We start from the raw sequence: 17,334 nt of genomic DNA, 5'->3' as shown, positions 1-17,334 counted from the left end.
TGGCTCCTTATGTCCTTGTAAACTCTGTGTGGCATCTGCTTTAGATTATTTCAGTTAAAAAACGTGAAAGTTGCCACATCAAATAGGCATTTTTTAAAAATAGTGACTGCAGTCTGGTGATTTGTTGGCCCACCTTCCTTTAATAAAACGTAAAGGTAAAGAAGTGGTAGAGAAAATCCTGGAAAGATAGATGAACGGAGACCACCATCTCACTAGTTTGTCTTCTGGAATTTGGGATTATGATTGGCTCACATTCATGGAGCACTATTTTATGATCACAGAAGCACCCCCTCCCATAATAACGATTTTTATAAGAGTGTGTTTTAATTATACTCCATGCTTTATTTTAATGTGTTATTTTACAGAACACGGTTATTTAAGAAAGGACAAAATGCTGCATTTTTGATTCAGATTATTTATGTCTACATCAGGGGCAAATCACACTAAGCTTCTTGGCTATTCACATTCAGGTGCATTACATGGAATTCAAAGGTGTGCAGGTCAATGATTGTGCTTGGATATGTTGTTCAGCTGATTGTACTCTTGTCTTAAGCTGGAGGAAATCCTGTTTTCATAGGAATTTTACCATTGGACTCAGAAGAATCTGGAGTGTGTGAAGAGATTCTAGTTCATGAGCATTATTTAGGTATGTAGGTAGAAAACAGTAATACATTACTGTTTCTGAAATGTAACTGCCTAACGTACTCAAAAATTGTTCAGTTTGTGAATAAACCTTGTTTAATGCGAAAATATTGTCATCTTAGATCAAAACTTTATCATTTGACTTAAATAATGGTAGCAGTAGTTATCATTCTCTTTAAACAGAAACTACAAAAGCTGAGTCATCTGTTTCTGCTAAACTTCTCTTATTACTTCACTCACTCTTCCTTCTGACTAACCCTGAAAGTGTAAAAGCAAGCATTTCATCCTAGGTTTTCTTAATATGTTATTCTAAGATGTTCTTGGTTTCTTATGGAAGCATTTACTAACTATTAAGAAGGAAAATAGCCAAATCTTCCCTTTGTCCTTCCCAAAAATCACAAGGGGGCGGGGAAACAGAACATTGAGTTGGGTCTGGAATTAAGGTTATTATTATTATTATATACACTATGCTCAACCATGGTAACTTTAATATATTGTGGAAAATCATATTTGGAAATCTTCCACATTGCAAAACATGCCCAATTCATAAAATACATAAAATTTTAATTGCAAAATTTATTCTGCAGTTGGAAAATGTGCCCCATTACAAAGGTTTGCTTTGAAATATGGAAATATTTGCATTTCGATTTGGAGCTATCTTTGGAGATTTGTAAGTGTTGTATATACTGCAAATCATATAAATATATAGAATTTACAGGCAAATATGAAGTTTCATATAGTCAGATGGCATGCATAGGTTTGCATAATACCTGGATTTCAGTTTGCCCTTATATTTCTATCATTTTGAAACTGGTTTGGAACATCTCTAGTCAAATTTCATATTAAATTTTGAATGTAACTTCTAGATTCTCAATGTTAAACTGTATTATTTCTTAACGTACATATTTTAAGCCTAACTTAGCACTCAACACAATTTAATCAATAATAATACAAATTGTTGTTTTATAAAACAATTTACTCAATTACTTTTGATTTTTTTTTTCAAATGTTCATGCCTTGACATTTATCATTGTCAGATCAACATTATTCTAAAAACTCGTCTCAGCTAAAGCCAATATATCAGATGGTTAATAGAGAAACAAATGGAGATGGGAAGATGTTGAATACTTTTGTGTGATAATGATTTCATAGGTATAGCAAATTGAATATTTCATTTTATTTTTTTTTAGTTTAGATCAATATATAGGTAGTCCTCGACTTACTACAATTGAGCCCCAATTGCTAAGCAAGACAGTTGTAAAGTGTCAGGTTTGTTCCATTTTATGACCTTTCTTGGCACAGTTGTTAACTGAATCTCAGTTGCCCATTGACTTTGCTTGTCAGAAGGTCGCAAAATGTGATCACGTGACCCTGGGACACTGCAATTGGCATAAATACATGCTAGTTGCCAAGCATCCAAATTTTGATCCCGTGGCCGTAGGGATGCAGCAACGGTCATATGTGTGAAAAATGGACATAAGTCACTTTTTTCAGTGCCGTTGAAAGTTTTTTTTTTTATTACATTTATATCCCGCCCTTCTCCGAAGACTCAGGGTGGCTTACAAGCTTAGCAGTAGCCTTTATTCTATGTATATGCCTGCTTATTAGGGCTTTCACACACACCCCAAGCGGCATTATTACAAAGTCAGCTTAATTGCCCCCAACAATCTGGGTCCTCATTTTACCTACCTGGGAAGGATGGAAGGCTGAGTCAACCTTGAGCCTGGTGGGATGCGAACCTGCAATAATTGCAGGCAGCTGGTGTTACTTAAGGAGGCATCAGCCCACTGCTCCACCAAGTTTGATCACTAAACAAATAATTGTTAGTCAAGGACCATCTGTATGCTTCAACACTGCTATAAAGTCTATCACCAAACTTTATTCTTTGTGAAACAGTTCAGAAACCTGAAAAAATCTCCTGGATTGAATCAGCTGGGACCATTCATGACGGTCTTCGTGCATATACAGCTCTACATTATCTCTCTTATGTTTCTGATGGAAAGAACGTGTTGATAATGGATGGTGCAAGTGTATGTATAAAAATGCCATTGAACTTAAGAATACTGAAAACTATTAGAAATAGATTCAGTGGGTTAAATCCAATGCTGTTCAAGCAGCCTTCTGTTCACACAACTGGAATTGTTCTTGTTCTTTTTTCCAAATGATCACCTTAGTCTGTGCTACTTAAATGAACACCTTAAGCAATGCCTCAATCTCTGCTACTTAAATGAATGGGTGGGGGGGAGAAATAGGCTACTAATATCTTATTTGGCTATGGAGAGGACTATTATAGGGTGATTCTGTAAATTCCAGTGAAATCTGGCATGCTTTTTTTTCACCAAAAACTAAATTCCACTAATTTTCTACAACATTGTATTTCTTACCGTTGCCTTTCAGCCAAGCAAAATATAGTACAGGTATTTCTGTTGCTAAGCAATACAGAAAATCAAGTACAGCACTGGAATGGGATGCAGTAATTCAACTTACCAATAAGATTTTTGAATTATAGTTGTAGATTTTTGAATAACGTGTCACCTGATAATCATTTTTGAAAATGTTCAGAGCTAAGAAAAATTATTCCAATGGGGAAAAGTTAAAGGAACAGGGCATATTTACTTTGGAGAAGATAAAAGTAAAATCATTCTAGTGCTTTTTTAAATATTGAAGAGCTCACACGTTAAAAAGACGGAGAAGGCTTGTTCTGTGCTACCCCAGAATACAGGATTAAAACCAGTGAGTGATAACAGGGGAAAAAAGATTTTAACTGAATTTTTGGAACAATGGAACTAGGTTCTGGATAACGTGTAGGTTTTCTTTTGCTAGCATGTCATGCAGAAACATTTCTCAAGGCATCTTTTATGTTCCTTTATGCTGCTAAAAATGAAGAAAAGTATAAATTTCAAGGTTTCTGAAGTTCCAGGTAAAGCAGAAAAGTAAACACATACTGTAAGTCTAAGATTCTTTTACACTGAATGTAGGATTTGAAAGATTATTTTTTTCCAATAGGCTCTAATGCAGCTAGATATAGATGTATAAATACAAGTACATAACCATTTTATTTTTTCTATAGCCATTTGGTACAATAGCTATTCAGTTAGCACGACACAGAGGAGCTAAAGTGATTTCTACTGTGTATAATCTTGAAGACAAACAGTGTCTGGAGAGGACTGTTCCTCCTGTAGGTAAGTTAAATTGTTTTATACTAAACTGCATGAAAAAAACCTAATTCAAACCATTTTTTAAATTTATAAATGTTCCTAAGCTCGTAAGGGTTGGCATCTAGGAAACTGAAATAGAGTATTATTCTACATCATCTATCCAAACTATATCTTTCAGATACATCCTACATTTATGCCCATACATTACCAACATTTTAGCATCTGCTCAGAATCACCCATAATGTAAACTATATATGTTAACTTTACTGACTAAATTTTGTCAATATGCAGCATAAGAGAATTTAAATATCAGATAAACAAAAATATTAATACCTAGAATTCAATCTTTGAATATAATTTATACTAGCTAACAATGAACTTTCATACCTGTTCTAAAAAAAAAGGAATTGGAATGTAGCAATTCTGTTCAATGATTACATATAGCTATAGTACTAAGGCAAAAAGGTAGATTAGCTACATTCAGTATAATTATGAATGCCGCATTTTGAAGAAGAGAGAACAAAACCAAGGTTTGTTTTTATATTTGTTAAGGGGTTTGTCTTCTGGCTTGTTTTGGGCAGGCAGTTTACGACATACTATGGTGAGCTTTCTCAACCAAGGTATGAGCTGATTATTGGCCTCACTTATTCACTATAGCCAGCTTTATTGACTAGTGTATCATGTGAATTGATCCAACGTGTCTTACTCAGACATATACAGTTAAGGTAGATATTTTTTGCCAGTAATTTTGGAAACATTCTGATCTGGTCTCTGCCTGGAATTGACAAGGGAAAGAATAATGCAGGCATGTCAAACTTGCGACATCACGTGACGTCGCACGACGTATCGTGATTTTTTTCCCCATTGCCGGCAATGGGGTGGGCACAGTTTCGGCATGACGCATCTGGCCCACGGGCCGGCAGTTTGACATGCCTGGAATAATGGAAAGGATGTCAAAATTTGAGAGGTTACATTGTGTAGACTTGGATTATAATTTTAGGTAAATTTCTGCTATGTAAGAAGTTGTTTCTAATTATTACGGTAATACCCAATGATGGGAAATTTGCAATATTCTAATAAAAACTTAGGAACCCAGAATTGTAAAAGCTCACAGAATTTAATGAGAACTGTACATAATATGCAGCGTTCATCTTTTCCATCTTTTATTTAATTTTAATATTTATCTTTTGTCTTGGCTTTTCAGATTTAGTGTAGCAACCTTAGACTTAATGACCTTCCAAGTTTACTTATGGTGGACTTATGGTTGCATGCAATATTTTCTGTAACATTGCAAGCTCAAAAATAAAACATATTTTATTTTAAAATATATGTTTCCCTAAAAGAAAGATCATCTTTGAGGCCTGAAAGCATGCATTTCTTGTTTGCAATATAACAACAGTAGTAGAATGCCAGCGATGCTTTGGGAGGTATGTAGCAGTACAGGTAGTCCTTGCTTACTGAGTGCCTCATTCTGTGACCATTTGAAGTTACACTAGTGCTGGAAAAAAATAACTTTACAACCAATGTTGCATTTATCATCTTTGCAGTATCCCTGTGTCTTGTGACTGCCATCATAGTCAGTCTACATTGTGCTGATACCAGCAGCCAGGAGCCTTCCCTGAAAAGAGCCCAGGATATTCCCATTGCATGCCTGCTTACTCTCTTGTAATCCCTTCCTCTCTAATCTCACTACTCTGCAAGGTGGGGGAGTGAAGTAGTAAAAACAAAAACAAACGAGCAATTTCTGTAGGCAAGCTCTGGAGAGCTCTCGTTTTATATGCCAGTTGTTACTCTGCCAGCCCTCTACTAAAAGTGTACACTTAACCTTTGAGTTGGCTCTCTATTGACAGTGTGGAAAGATCTTATCAATTTGATTCCATGTGCACAAGCTTTAATATATACGATTTGAAAGCAAAGTCATTTTTACATATCTTTTTGCAGTTGTCTTTTGTGATGTGTTTTGTTTTCTGCTTTTGTTCATGTTTTGGTTGGGGGCTTATTTTTATGTCTCGTAAGGAGTTTTCATAAAAGGTAACTGTTATTACTGGTTTCTCCTTGGAACTCTTTTATATGCTTCCCGAATAGCATATATAAAAAAAAATCAGGAAATCCCAAAGAGCAAGGATATACAACTTTTGTCTGGCCTGTTTACTGTGTTGAGAAGGAGCAGCCCTAAGTTTTTGATAACTGGTTATTTCTTACCTACATTAACTGTAAATCTTTTAACAAAAGACACTGTTCTTCTCTTTTATGCATATTGGTGTTTGGATCGTTTTTTTAAAACAACCTATGTCTAATATATTTATTGTATTTTATCTTCCCACCCATTCAGTTCGGATTATCGATGTCTCAAATGGAAAATACGACCTGACAGAAAGTTGCTTAGAGGAGACAGGTGGTCTAGGAATGGATATCATCATTGATGCAGGAGGTCTGTAATTATTCTGCCAGGATGATTCAACCTAGAGAAGCACATTTTTAGTACAATATATATCCTGTGGTTAAAATTATATAAACTCTGTTAGAATTTGCCGTTTAATAAAGCCACGGAAACAAACTTAGGAAGGATCCACCCTAATTGAATCAGATGATTTTAAAAGTGATGGCAGGAAGTTTGTACCTTCAGCCTTGCAAGATTCTCTTAATGCAGCCTTACAGTAAAGTAGATAGAGCTCACCCAGTCATCTTTCCTTCTGGTTTACCTAGGAAGGCTGAGAGTTTCCCCAAAAGGAGCTTTTGGGCAGGCGCTCATCTAGCATAAGGATGACATGTAGTTTGAAGTTAGATATGGTCTGGTTGACACTTCAGTTGTCAAATTTCCGACATACGGGCTTTTCAAGTGACTCGGAGGCATTGTTTACCTTAAAAGTCCTTTATTTAGCCTAATGCACCGGCAAATGCTTGCTCGAAGGAAGCTGGAATCTCAAATCTCCACCCCCCCCTTGCACAATATATTAAACACAATTCTACACCTTTCTAATTTTGTCATTAATCATATTCTCCAATTAATTTAAAGAATCAGTTTCCCTTCCGTTAGACAACCCGCCAAGTTCTTATCTTCTTTCATTTCAGATGGCCTTGAGGCACAATCCTCCTCCTCCCTCCTCCCAGCCTTAACCCTATCTCTTAAAGCAATACACAAGTTTAACATATGAAATGGCTGCTGCTTTATCTCTTGCCAAGCAAGAACATTCGATGTTAGCAGTGTTGACATCAGTGTTGAAACCTTGTCTTGCCATCTGATGCGTAATATCCAGCGAAAACAAATAATAGTCTACAAAGAGCCATTTTAGTGGTTAAAGCACCAGCTGTAGGACATGACCAGGCTGAGCCCAGTTCAGGGTCAAACACATCATCAGATTGAAGTCTCTGTGCTCCTGTAAAAAGACCTAAGTCCAGCCCCCCCCCCCACTTGAAGTCCATTGGCTCGTATCTGGCGCCAGTTCCTTGACCATTAGCAGATCAGATCCTTGTGTACAGGTAGCATGAAATAAACTCACAGTGCTTTCGAACTCTTATCCTGACTCCCAACTTCCTGTGCCTGACACCAGCGTATAAACCTGGAGGTTTTGAGTTCTAGAGCTGCTCTAGACACGAAAGCCATCTTGGAGACTTTGGGCCGGTTATTCTCTCTCTGCCAACCCATCTTACACAAATGTTGTTCCCTACATCGATGTGGGGAAAATAGGAGAAGAAAAGAATATGTATGTTTGTCATGTTCAGATAACAACAACAACAACAACAACAACAACAACAACAATAATAATAATAATAATAATAATAATAATAATAATAATAATAATTTGTTGTTAGTTGCGAAGTCGTGTCTGACCCATCGCGACCCTATGGGCAATGTTCCTCCAGGCCTTCCTGTCCTCTACCATCTTCTGGAGTCCATCTAAGCTCACGCCTACTGCTTCAATGACTCCATCCATCCACCTCATTCTCTGTTGTCCCCTTCTTCTATTGCCCTCAATCTTTCCCAGCATTCTCCAGTGAGTCCTTCCTTCTCATGAGGTGGCCAAAGTATTTGAGTTTTAGCTTCAGGATCTGGCCTTCTAAAGAGCAGTCAGGGTTGATCTCCTCTAGGACTGACCGGTTTGATCGCCTTGCAGTCCAAGGAACTCACAGGAGTCTTCTCCAGCACCATAGTTCAAAGGCTTCAATTCTTTGGCGCTCAGCCTTTCTTATGGTCCAGCTTTCACTGCCATACATTGCAACTGGGAAGACCATAGCCTTGACTATACGCACTTTTGTTGACAGGGTGATGTCTCTGCTTTTTAGTGTGCTGTCTAGATTTGCCATGGCTTTCCTCCCAAGGAGCAAGCGTCTTTTAATTTCTTGGCTACAGTCCCCATCTGCAGTGATCTTGGAGCCCAGGAAAATAAAATCTGTCACTACCTCCATTTCTTCCCCATCTATTTGCCAGGAATTGAGAGGGCCAGATGCCATGATCTTGGTTTTCTTAATGTTTAGTTTCAACCCAAGTTTTGCACTCTCCTTCTTCACCCGCAACACGAGGCTCTTTAGTTCTTCTTCACTTTCTGCCATTAGAGTGGTATCATCTGCATATCTTAGGTTGTTGATGTTTCTTCCGGCAATCTTAATTCCAACTTTTGATTCATCTAGCCCTGCCTTTCTCATGATGTGCTCTGCATATAAGTTAAATAGGCAAGGCGACAGTATACAGCCTTGCCGGACTCCTTTCCCAATTTTGAACCAATCAGTGGTTCCGTGTCCAGTTCTCACTGTTGCTTCTTGGCCCGCATATAGATTTCTCAAGAGACAAATAAGATGGTCTGGTATGCCCATCTCTTTAAGGACTTGCCAGAGTTTGTTATGATCCACACAATCAAAGGCTTTAGCATAGTCAATGAAGCAGAAGTAGATGTTTTTCTGGAACTCTCTAGCTTTCTCCATGATCCAGCGTATGTTAGCAATTTGATCTCTAGTTCCTCTGCCTCTTCGAAATCCTGCCTGTACTTCTGGTAGTTCTCGATCCACATACTGCTGGAGTCTAGCTTGTAGAATTTTAAGCATAACTTTACTAGCATGAGAGATGAGTGCAATGGTGCGATAGTTTGAACATTCTTTGGCACTGCCTTTCTTTGGAATTGGAATGTAAACTGATCTTTTCCAATCCTGTGGCCACTGTTGAGTTTTCCAAATTTGCTGGCAAATTGAGTGTAGCACTTTTACTGCATCGTCTTTTAAGATTTTGAATAGCTCAGCTGGAATACTGTCACCTCCACTAGCTTTGTTGTTGCTCAGCTTTTCTAAGGCCCACTTCACTTCACATTCTAGGATGTCTGGCTCGAGGTCAGTGACCACCTCATTGTGATTATCAGGGACGTTAAGCTCATTCTTGTATAGTTCTTCTGTGTAATTTTGCCACCTCTTCTTAATCTCTTCTGCCTCTGTTAGGTCCCTGCCATTTTGGTCCTTTATCATGCCCATTTTTGCATTGAACGTTCCCTTCATCTCTCCAATTTTCTTGAAAAGATCTCTGGTCCTCCCTATTCTATTGTTTTCTTCTATTTCTTTGCATTGTTCATTTAAGAAGGCATTCTTATCTCTTCTAGCTATTCTTTGGAATTCTGCATTTAATTGGGCATATCTTTCTTTTTCTCCCTTGCCTTTCGCTTCCCTCCTTTCCTCAGCTATTTGCAAAGCTTCCTCAGACAGCCATTTTGCTTTCTTGCATTTCTTTTTCTTTGGGATGGTTTTGGTTGCTACCTGTTGTACAATGTTGCGAACCTCTGTCCATAGTTCTTCAGGCACTCTGTCTATCAGATCTAATTCCTTAAATCTATTTGTCACCTCTACTGTATATTCAACAGGGATATGATTTAATTCATACCTGACTGGCCTAGCGCTTTTCCCTACTTTCTTTAATTTAAGCCTAAACTTTGCAACAAGAAGCTCATGGTCTGAGCCACAGTCAGCTCCTGGTCTTGTTTTTACTGACTGTATAGAGCTTCTCCATCTTTGGCTGCAGAGCATATAGTCAATCTGATTTCTGTGTTGACCGTCTGGTGATGTCCATGTGTAAAGCCGTCTCTTGGGTTGTTGGAAAAGAGTGTTTGCTATGACCATCGTATTCTCTTGACAAAATTCTATCAGCCTGTGCCCTGCTTTATTTTGTACTCCAAGGCCAAACTTGCCTGTTATTCCAGTTATCTTTTGGCTTCCTACTTTAGCATTCCAATCCCCCATGATGATAAGGACATCATTTCTGGGTGTTAGTTCTATAAGGTGCTGTAGGGCTTCATAGAACCGGTCAATTTCATCCTCTTCAGCACCGGTGGTTGGGGCATAGACTTGGACTACTGTGATATTGAATGGTTTGCCTTGGATTCGAACTGAGATCATTCTGTCATTTTGAGGATTGTATCCCAGTATTGCTTTTCCTATTTTTTTATTGACTATGAAGGCTACTCCATTTCTTCTGAGGGATTCTTGCCCGCAGTAGTATACCTGATGGTCATCTGAATTAAATTCACCCATTCCTGTCCATTTTAGTTCGCTGATACCTAAGATGTCAATGTTTAGTCTTGTCATCTCTTGTTTGACCACGTCCAGCTTTCCTTGATTCATGGATCTTACATTCCAGGTTCCTATGGAGAAAACATCTTTACAGCATCGGACTTTCCTTTCACCACCAGACATATCCACAGCTGAGCGTCCTTTCGGCTTTGGCCCAGTCGCTTCATTCTTTCTGGCGCTACTAGTACTAGCCCTCTGCTCTTCCCCAGTAGCATATTGGACGCCTTCCGACCTGAGGGGCTCATCTTCCAGCGTCATATCGTTTTGCCTTTTGGTACTGTCCATAGGGTTTTCATGGCAAAGATACTGGAGTGGGTTGCCATTTCCTTCTCCAGTGGATCACGTTTTGTCAGAACTCTCTGCTATGACCTGTCCGTCTTGGGTGGCCCTGCACGGCATAGCTCATAGCTTCATTGAATTACGCAAGCCCCTTCGCCACGACAAGGCAGTAATCCATGAAGGGGAATAATAATAATAATAATAATAATAATAATAATAATAATAATAATAATAATAATAAAATAATAATAATAATAATAATAATAATAATAATAATAATAATAATAATAATAATAATAATAATAATAATAATAATAATAATAATAGGATAAAAAAAGTCCTTTGGAAATAGTTGAACTGTTTTGCATGCCTTCAATACACAGTTCACGTTCATGGGCATACAGAAGGATAATAAGTATCACGGCTCTATACATCTTCAGTTTTGTTGCTGAGCTGATTCCTCAATGTTCCCATATAGTAGAGGAGAATCTTCTGAAAGCAGAATTTGTCTTTGTTATTCTGCAGTTATTCTAACAATAGTGATAGCTCAGGAAAAGACACTGCCAAGATAATTAAACCAGTTCACTCCTGTACTTTTCGCCTTTTGACTGTGATATTTTCTTATAAGCAATGAAAAAGCACAAGATCTTTCTTGGAAAACAATATTAAAAAAGGTACAGTAGTGCATTTGTACCAGTGGCACTTCAGAGCACTTTATATACTAACAGTATAGATTGAAATAGAGCTATATACTCTAGAGCTATATACTCTACCCTGGTAGAGTAAAAAAACAAAGATCCTTAAAAGAAGCCAAGGTTAATCAGTACAAAGAAAAACTGCATCCTGAAAAAATATGAATTTATTGATATGCACATCTTTTCAGTTCTTTCTCATCTTCCATTTTTAGAAAGTGTTTTTAATTTATTTTTAGTGAGACTGCATAATAAAGACAGTGAAACAACTTCACAACAACTGCTACCCCACAAGCATGACATCATTACGTTACTTAGTGCTGGAGGCCACTGGATTACAACTGAAAAAAATCTTCAGGTAAGAAGAAACTTCTAAAACAATTATAGTTAGACCAGCCTTTCCTGGTCTGGTATTTTCCAACTGCATTGGACTTTAATTTCCATAAATTCCCAGATGATACGGAAGTTGAAATTCTAATATACTGTATCTAGCAGGCATTATATGTCATCCTAGTCTTATATTTTTGGAATAAATAATAATATAGATGTTTAAAATGATATTCTCTCTTAGCAAAAACTTTTGTTAACCATCAACTAATGTTCTTTGTTTATGCTATTTTTATTCTAAGTAATGTAGCTTCACTATTTTTCCCTTTTTTAAAGTTGGATCCTCCAGATTGTCGATATCTTTTCCTGAAAGGTGCTTCAGTTTCTTTTCTGAATGATGAAATTTGGAATTTGTCAAGTATGCAACAAGGAAAATATCTATATATCCTTTCTGTTACATCTATTACATCATTTTATTGTATTTATATATCAGTATCTATAGATCACATTTTGTATTGATTGTGAGGTTAGTCTCCATATTTAGCTGGCAGAGACGGCTGCAGAAAAACATCTCGTGTCTCACAACATGACATTCCTTTGTTGATAGGATCCAGAGCATGCAGCGTTTGCCAAATATTAATGGCCAGATAGGAAGAATAACAAAGAAGTGGTCCCTTAAGTATCTATCCTCTAAGACACATCCTTTAAGGGTGGGAGTAAAAAAAATTGAATTGCAATGCTTGACTTATGATCATTCATTTAACGACAGTTTAAAGTTATGGCAGCCTTGGAAAAATTGGCCTACAACTCATCATCAAAGTTATGAATGTTGCATCATCCCCAAAGTCAGATAATCATTGTTTGGGCATTTGGTACTTGTTTGCACTTACAACAGTTGCAGCATCTTGAGGTCAGGTGATAGCAATTTGAAACCTTCACAGCTGGCTTCTGAAAAGCAAATTAAGAAAGTTGGAATTGCTTAATGACTGTGTGATTCAATTAGCGATCATATGATTCTCTTAACTACCAAAATAAAAATGGTTGTAAAATCAAATCCCATTTCATGATGACTTGCTTAATGACTACATTACTTAGCAACCAAAATTCCAGTCCCAATTATGATCATAAATCAAGGACTACCTGTAGTGCAACATAAATAGTATTATTCACGCTGATGTTTTCAATTTAAATAATTTAAATAATCAGACCAAGTGTTTTTTTACTTAATCACGAACATAAATATTTTGCTTATTTTCTTTTCAATTGTTCAATCATTCCCTCCATATTTTAAATCATTTAACATACAGTAGAAAAACTAAATACTATGACATTTCATTTAATTATAATTGTATTTTCTTTCATAGAAATACTTGGACAACTTTTCACTGAAAAGTCTTTACAGTAGGAAGGGATTTATTTTGACAGCCATTCCTTAACTGTGTGTAAAGACCTTATTTAATTATGAAACATTAGTATAAACTAATGCAGTGCTTCCCAAACCTGGGTAAATTACTCAAATTTGGGAAGTAGTAGTTTTTCTTTGGGTAACAACACCTGAACCCATTGTCCAATTAGAACAGGGATATTAAATTGACTTAAGTACGGTACATTGGATAAAAAGCACTGTCTGGTAAGCGGTTTTGGAAAGCTTTGGGAAGCATTGGACTAGCGCAGGGGTAGGCAACCTTGGCTCTTTTATGATAAGTGGACTTCAACTCCCAGAAGTTGGAGTCCACGAGTCATAAAAGAGCCAAGGTTGCCTACCCCTGGACTAGTGAGTTCTGCCAAGCTTAGGAATACATGTTCAGTGAAAGCATATAAATGCATGTTAGAAACAATAAAATAATTGCTTTCTCTCTCCACTCCCATCTCCCTGAAGGCCTTGTTGCTCACTGAATGCTTGTACAGGTACTCCTCAACTTACAACCACAATTGGAATAGGAATCTCAGTGTTGAGCAAAGTGGTCATTAAGTGAGACAGTCGTGTGACTGCTTTGTTCAACAACTGCAATCATAGCTGTCCCAATTGCAGTCATGAAGCCATCACACAGGTTGTTAAGCAGATGGCACAACTGAGCTTCCCATTGAAGAAAGACAGGCAGCTCCCCTCTGTGCACAGAAGGGAATTCAAACAGGTTGCATGAATGGAGCTTGGATCTTTAGGATCTAATGAAAGGATCGCTTTCATTGGGCTAGAGAAATGGACCTTGGATCCTGAAGATCTGAGTTTCGCTTCTGCAGCCCAACAAAGGATTCTCCTCACCTGTGTCCGTGGAGGGGAGGAGAAATCCATGGGCTCGTGGCAGCAGTTTACACTTTCTCTGTCTTTCTGGGGGAAGCTGGCAGAGAAGATTTCAAATGGCAACCACATGATCACAGGATACTTGGCAACTGTTTGTAAGCACAAGCAAACTGCCAAACACAAATCTCAATAATATTTGGGGGGGGGTGGGCTACAGTGATGTTTTACGGTGGCCAGAAATGCTTTATGGATCTCTGTAACTTTGAACGGCCATTAAATGACCAGTCATCAGTTGAGGACTACCTGTATTTCAAAGAAAAAAGGTTCCTCCTTAATTGTTCTTCGATAGGTTAATTTGTACCCTTGTTTTTCTGACATGTTTGATTTAAGGTTATTGTGAGAGTAGAGTTTGACAGTTTGATATTATGAGAGTACAGTTTCATATTATGAATCACATTTCTCCTTTAAACCCAGATCTTGGCACAGCTCTACTATTTTATATATTGTTTCACTTGACTATTCTCTCCTATACGCATTTTGGAAGATGTAATGGAGAAGTTATCAAGTGGAGTTTTCAAGTAAGGACAAATTGGTGTTTGAACTATTTAAGTATTCCATCGATTAACTTCTTTAAATACATGAGAAAATGATACTTAAAAGCTTCAGCTCCAATTAGCTCTTGAGATCCTAGATATTCTAGATCAGAGCTGCAAAACACACAAAGGGGAAAGGGCCACACTGATAATTTAAAAATCTTTGTGGGCCACAAAGAAATACTTGGAGTGCCGATGAGATCTTTTGCGACTAATGGAGCAGCAAAAGTGCTGGAATTGGCAATGAAGTTTGGAGATGCTCAGAAACTTTCTTTTGGAGAGGAAATTCCTAGAAATGTACTACTAGTTAAAAAAAACAAGCTGCACAAGGCTACTTGGCATGTCCCACGTTGTAAAGGCTATTCTGAGCTTATTTCTTTTTCTAATTACTGAAATTAGGAAGTTGTCAAAAATCATTCATGTACATTTTTCCCTTAGGACAAACTGCATATAATAAATAAACCCACTTAGGATGGACTACTCATGCATTATCTGGGAAATTGCCTTTCAAGATGTTGTATTTGTTCACAGTCCATGTGCACATTCATAGATCTTCCTCCCACCAGTAGTATTTTAATAATTTAATGTTATGTATTATTTATTCATACTTTGGGAGGGTCTTAATATCTGTAAGCTGCCTAAAGATTGCTAGGGAGTGAAGTAATGGAGAAAGCAAATAACTAAATGTAGTACATTTATAATTTTTGGTTTTGTTCTCAGGCCTCATCTGGATAAACCTGTACCTTTATATGAAGCTAAAGTTTCTATGGAAATAGTTCAGAAGAATCAAGCAAGAAAAAAGCTAGTTGTCCAGCTATGAAGTTTCTAAGGCAACTTGAACTGTAAAAAGTGAAGTTCATGTATTCTGCATAGTTGTTAAATATTTATCGTTTTCAGCCAATTGATTATTACTGAAAATTATTACAGAATAGGAGTTTGAACTCTTCTATCACATCTGAAACAGTTCTTAATAACTATAGGTGAACTCCCTTATAGCCTTAGATATAATTCATGTGTCTAAAAACCATAGGACTTACCTTTGACTATTGTGTACTGCTTTCTTTTATTTGGCTTCTTTATTTTGAAGGGAGGGGGGTAACTGCATGCTCATTCCGAAGAAGGGAGATTCCTATTATTGCTCTATAATGTCACAGAAAACTACATGTTTGATCCAAGTTTATACAAAGCATGAAATCAGGACAAATTTACAATGAATCTAAGTAACCGCCAGGATTTTTCAAAAAAGACTTCTTAGTCTAGATTTTTGGTTTGGCTAAGTGTTTTGTTTAATGTTCCATCAGTAATTGTGAATGGGAAACTATGAGCAACATGTTGTAACTTTGTAATTTTTCCTTTTAAAAATTTTCCTTTTAAAAATTTTCACTACATTTTGTTTCTATCTTTATTAGAATTGCCACATCAACTTCAGTTTCATTTACAAAGAGCACGGCATATTGAAATAAACCTGAGTAAAGTTATAATCTTGGAAAAGCATTTCACAGTACAATAAAGAGATGTCTCCAATTCAGATTTAAAGAATTGAATGTATTATTTGTCTTCCCTGTTTTCAAACATCTACTTTTAAAGTTCGGTTCTTTAGAATTTGGGAATATAAACCTGCATTTGTTTATGCAGAAATATGATACTTATCCCCAAAGGTGCATACAGAATCTCACAATGTCTAATGTTTTAAATCTGCAATGTTTTATTTGATTTCTGATCACACTTAACATATATAATTCTGGAATAATCAGGACTATTGCACCAAATAAAGAAACCTGTAACTTAAATACATGTTTATTTCTGCATATGCTATAACAGACCCGGACTTGCTTTGTGCAATTTTATTGGGTTAAATGCATATTAATTTTTTTTATTCAGTGGTCAAAAATCCCATTAAATTATTATTTATGTAAAAGATTTATACTGCCGCCCATCTTACGCAATTCTGAATGGCTCACAAATCAAGGAGTTGAAGTCCACACATTTTAAAAAGTGCCTGAGATTGAGAAACACTGCACTAAGGCATCCCAGGTGAAAAAGCTGTAATTCTACCGTACTAGATCGACATCATGAGAAAGGCAGGGCTAGATGAATCAAAAGTTGGAATTAAGATTGCCGGAAGAAATATCAACAACCTAAGATATGCAGATGATACCACTCTAATGGCAGAAAGTGAAGAAGAACTAAAGAGCCTCTTGTTGCGGGTGAAGAAGGAGAGTGCAAAAGTTGGGTTGAAACTAAACATTAAGAAAACCAAGATCATGGCATCCAGCCCTCTCAATTCCTGGCAAATAGATGGGGAAGAAATGGAGATAGTGACAGATTTTAGTTTCCTGGGCTCCATGATCACCGCAGATGGGGACTGCAGCCAAGAAATTAAAAGACACTTGCTCCTGGGGAGGAAAGCTATGGCAAATCTAGACAGCACACTAAAAAGCAGAGACAAAACTGCGTATAGTCAAGTCTATGGTCTTCCCAGTTGCAATGTATGGCAGTGAAAGTTGGACCATAAGAAAGGCTGAGCGCCAAAGAATTGAAGCCTTTGAACTATGGTGCTGGAGAAGACTCCTGCAAGTCCCTTGGACTGCAAGGTGATCAAACCTGTCAGTCCTAGAGGAGATCAACCCTGACTTCTCTTTAGAAGGCCAGATCCTGAAGCTAAAACTCAAATACTTTGGCCGCCTAATGAGAAGGAAGGACTCACTGGAGAAGAGCCTAATGCTGGGAAAGATTGAGGGCAAGAGAAGAAGGGGACGACAGAGAATGAGGTGGCTGGATGGAGTCACTGAAGCAGGAGGCGTGAGCCTAAATGGACTCCAGAAGATGGTAGAGGAAGAGGAAGGCCTGGAGGA

General features: G+C 37.3%; 1 protein-coding gene across 7 annotated transcripts in view; it reads left to right on the top strand.

The window, feature by feature from the left end:
• CRYZL1 (crystallin zeta like 1) overlaps positions 1-15,867 on the top strand; it is a 34,224-nt gene extending 18,357 nt beyond the window's left edge. For all 7 annotated transcript variants that reach the window (XM_081327524.1, XM_081327526.1, XM_081327525.1 and 4 more), the window contains exons 6-13: positions 578-646; positions 2,539-2,672; positions 3,713-3,824; positions 6,133-6,231; positions 11,557-11,675; positions 11,981-12,086; positions 14,419-14,464; positions 15,200-15,867. In XM_081327524.1, the coding sequence (XP_081183650.1) occupies positions 578-646; positions 2,539-2,672; positions 3,713-3,824; positions 6,133-6,231; positions 11,557-11,675; positions 11,981-12,086; positions 14,419-14,464; positions 15,200-15,299 (785 nt within the window). In that variant the 3' untranslated portion in view covers positions 15,300-15,867. The remainder of the gene's footprint in view (positions 1-577; positions 647-2,538; positions 2,673-3,712; positions 3,825-6,132; positions 6,232-11,556; positions 11,676-11,980; positions 12,087-14,418; positions 14,465-15,199) is intronic.
• Positions 15,868-17,334: the final 1,467 nt, after the last annotated feature.

Source organism: Vipera berus, assembly GCF_964194415.1.
Source record: "Vipera berus genome assembly, chromosome: 4".
Classification (NCBI taxonomy): Eukaryota; Metazoa; Chordata; class Lepidosauria; order Squamata; family Viperidae; genus Vipera; species Vipera berus.
The sequence above is the reverse complement of the archived record's forward strand: the minus strand, read 5'-3'. Positions and strand labels throughout refer to the sequence as shown.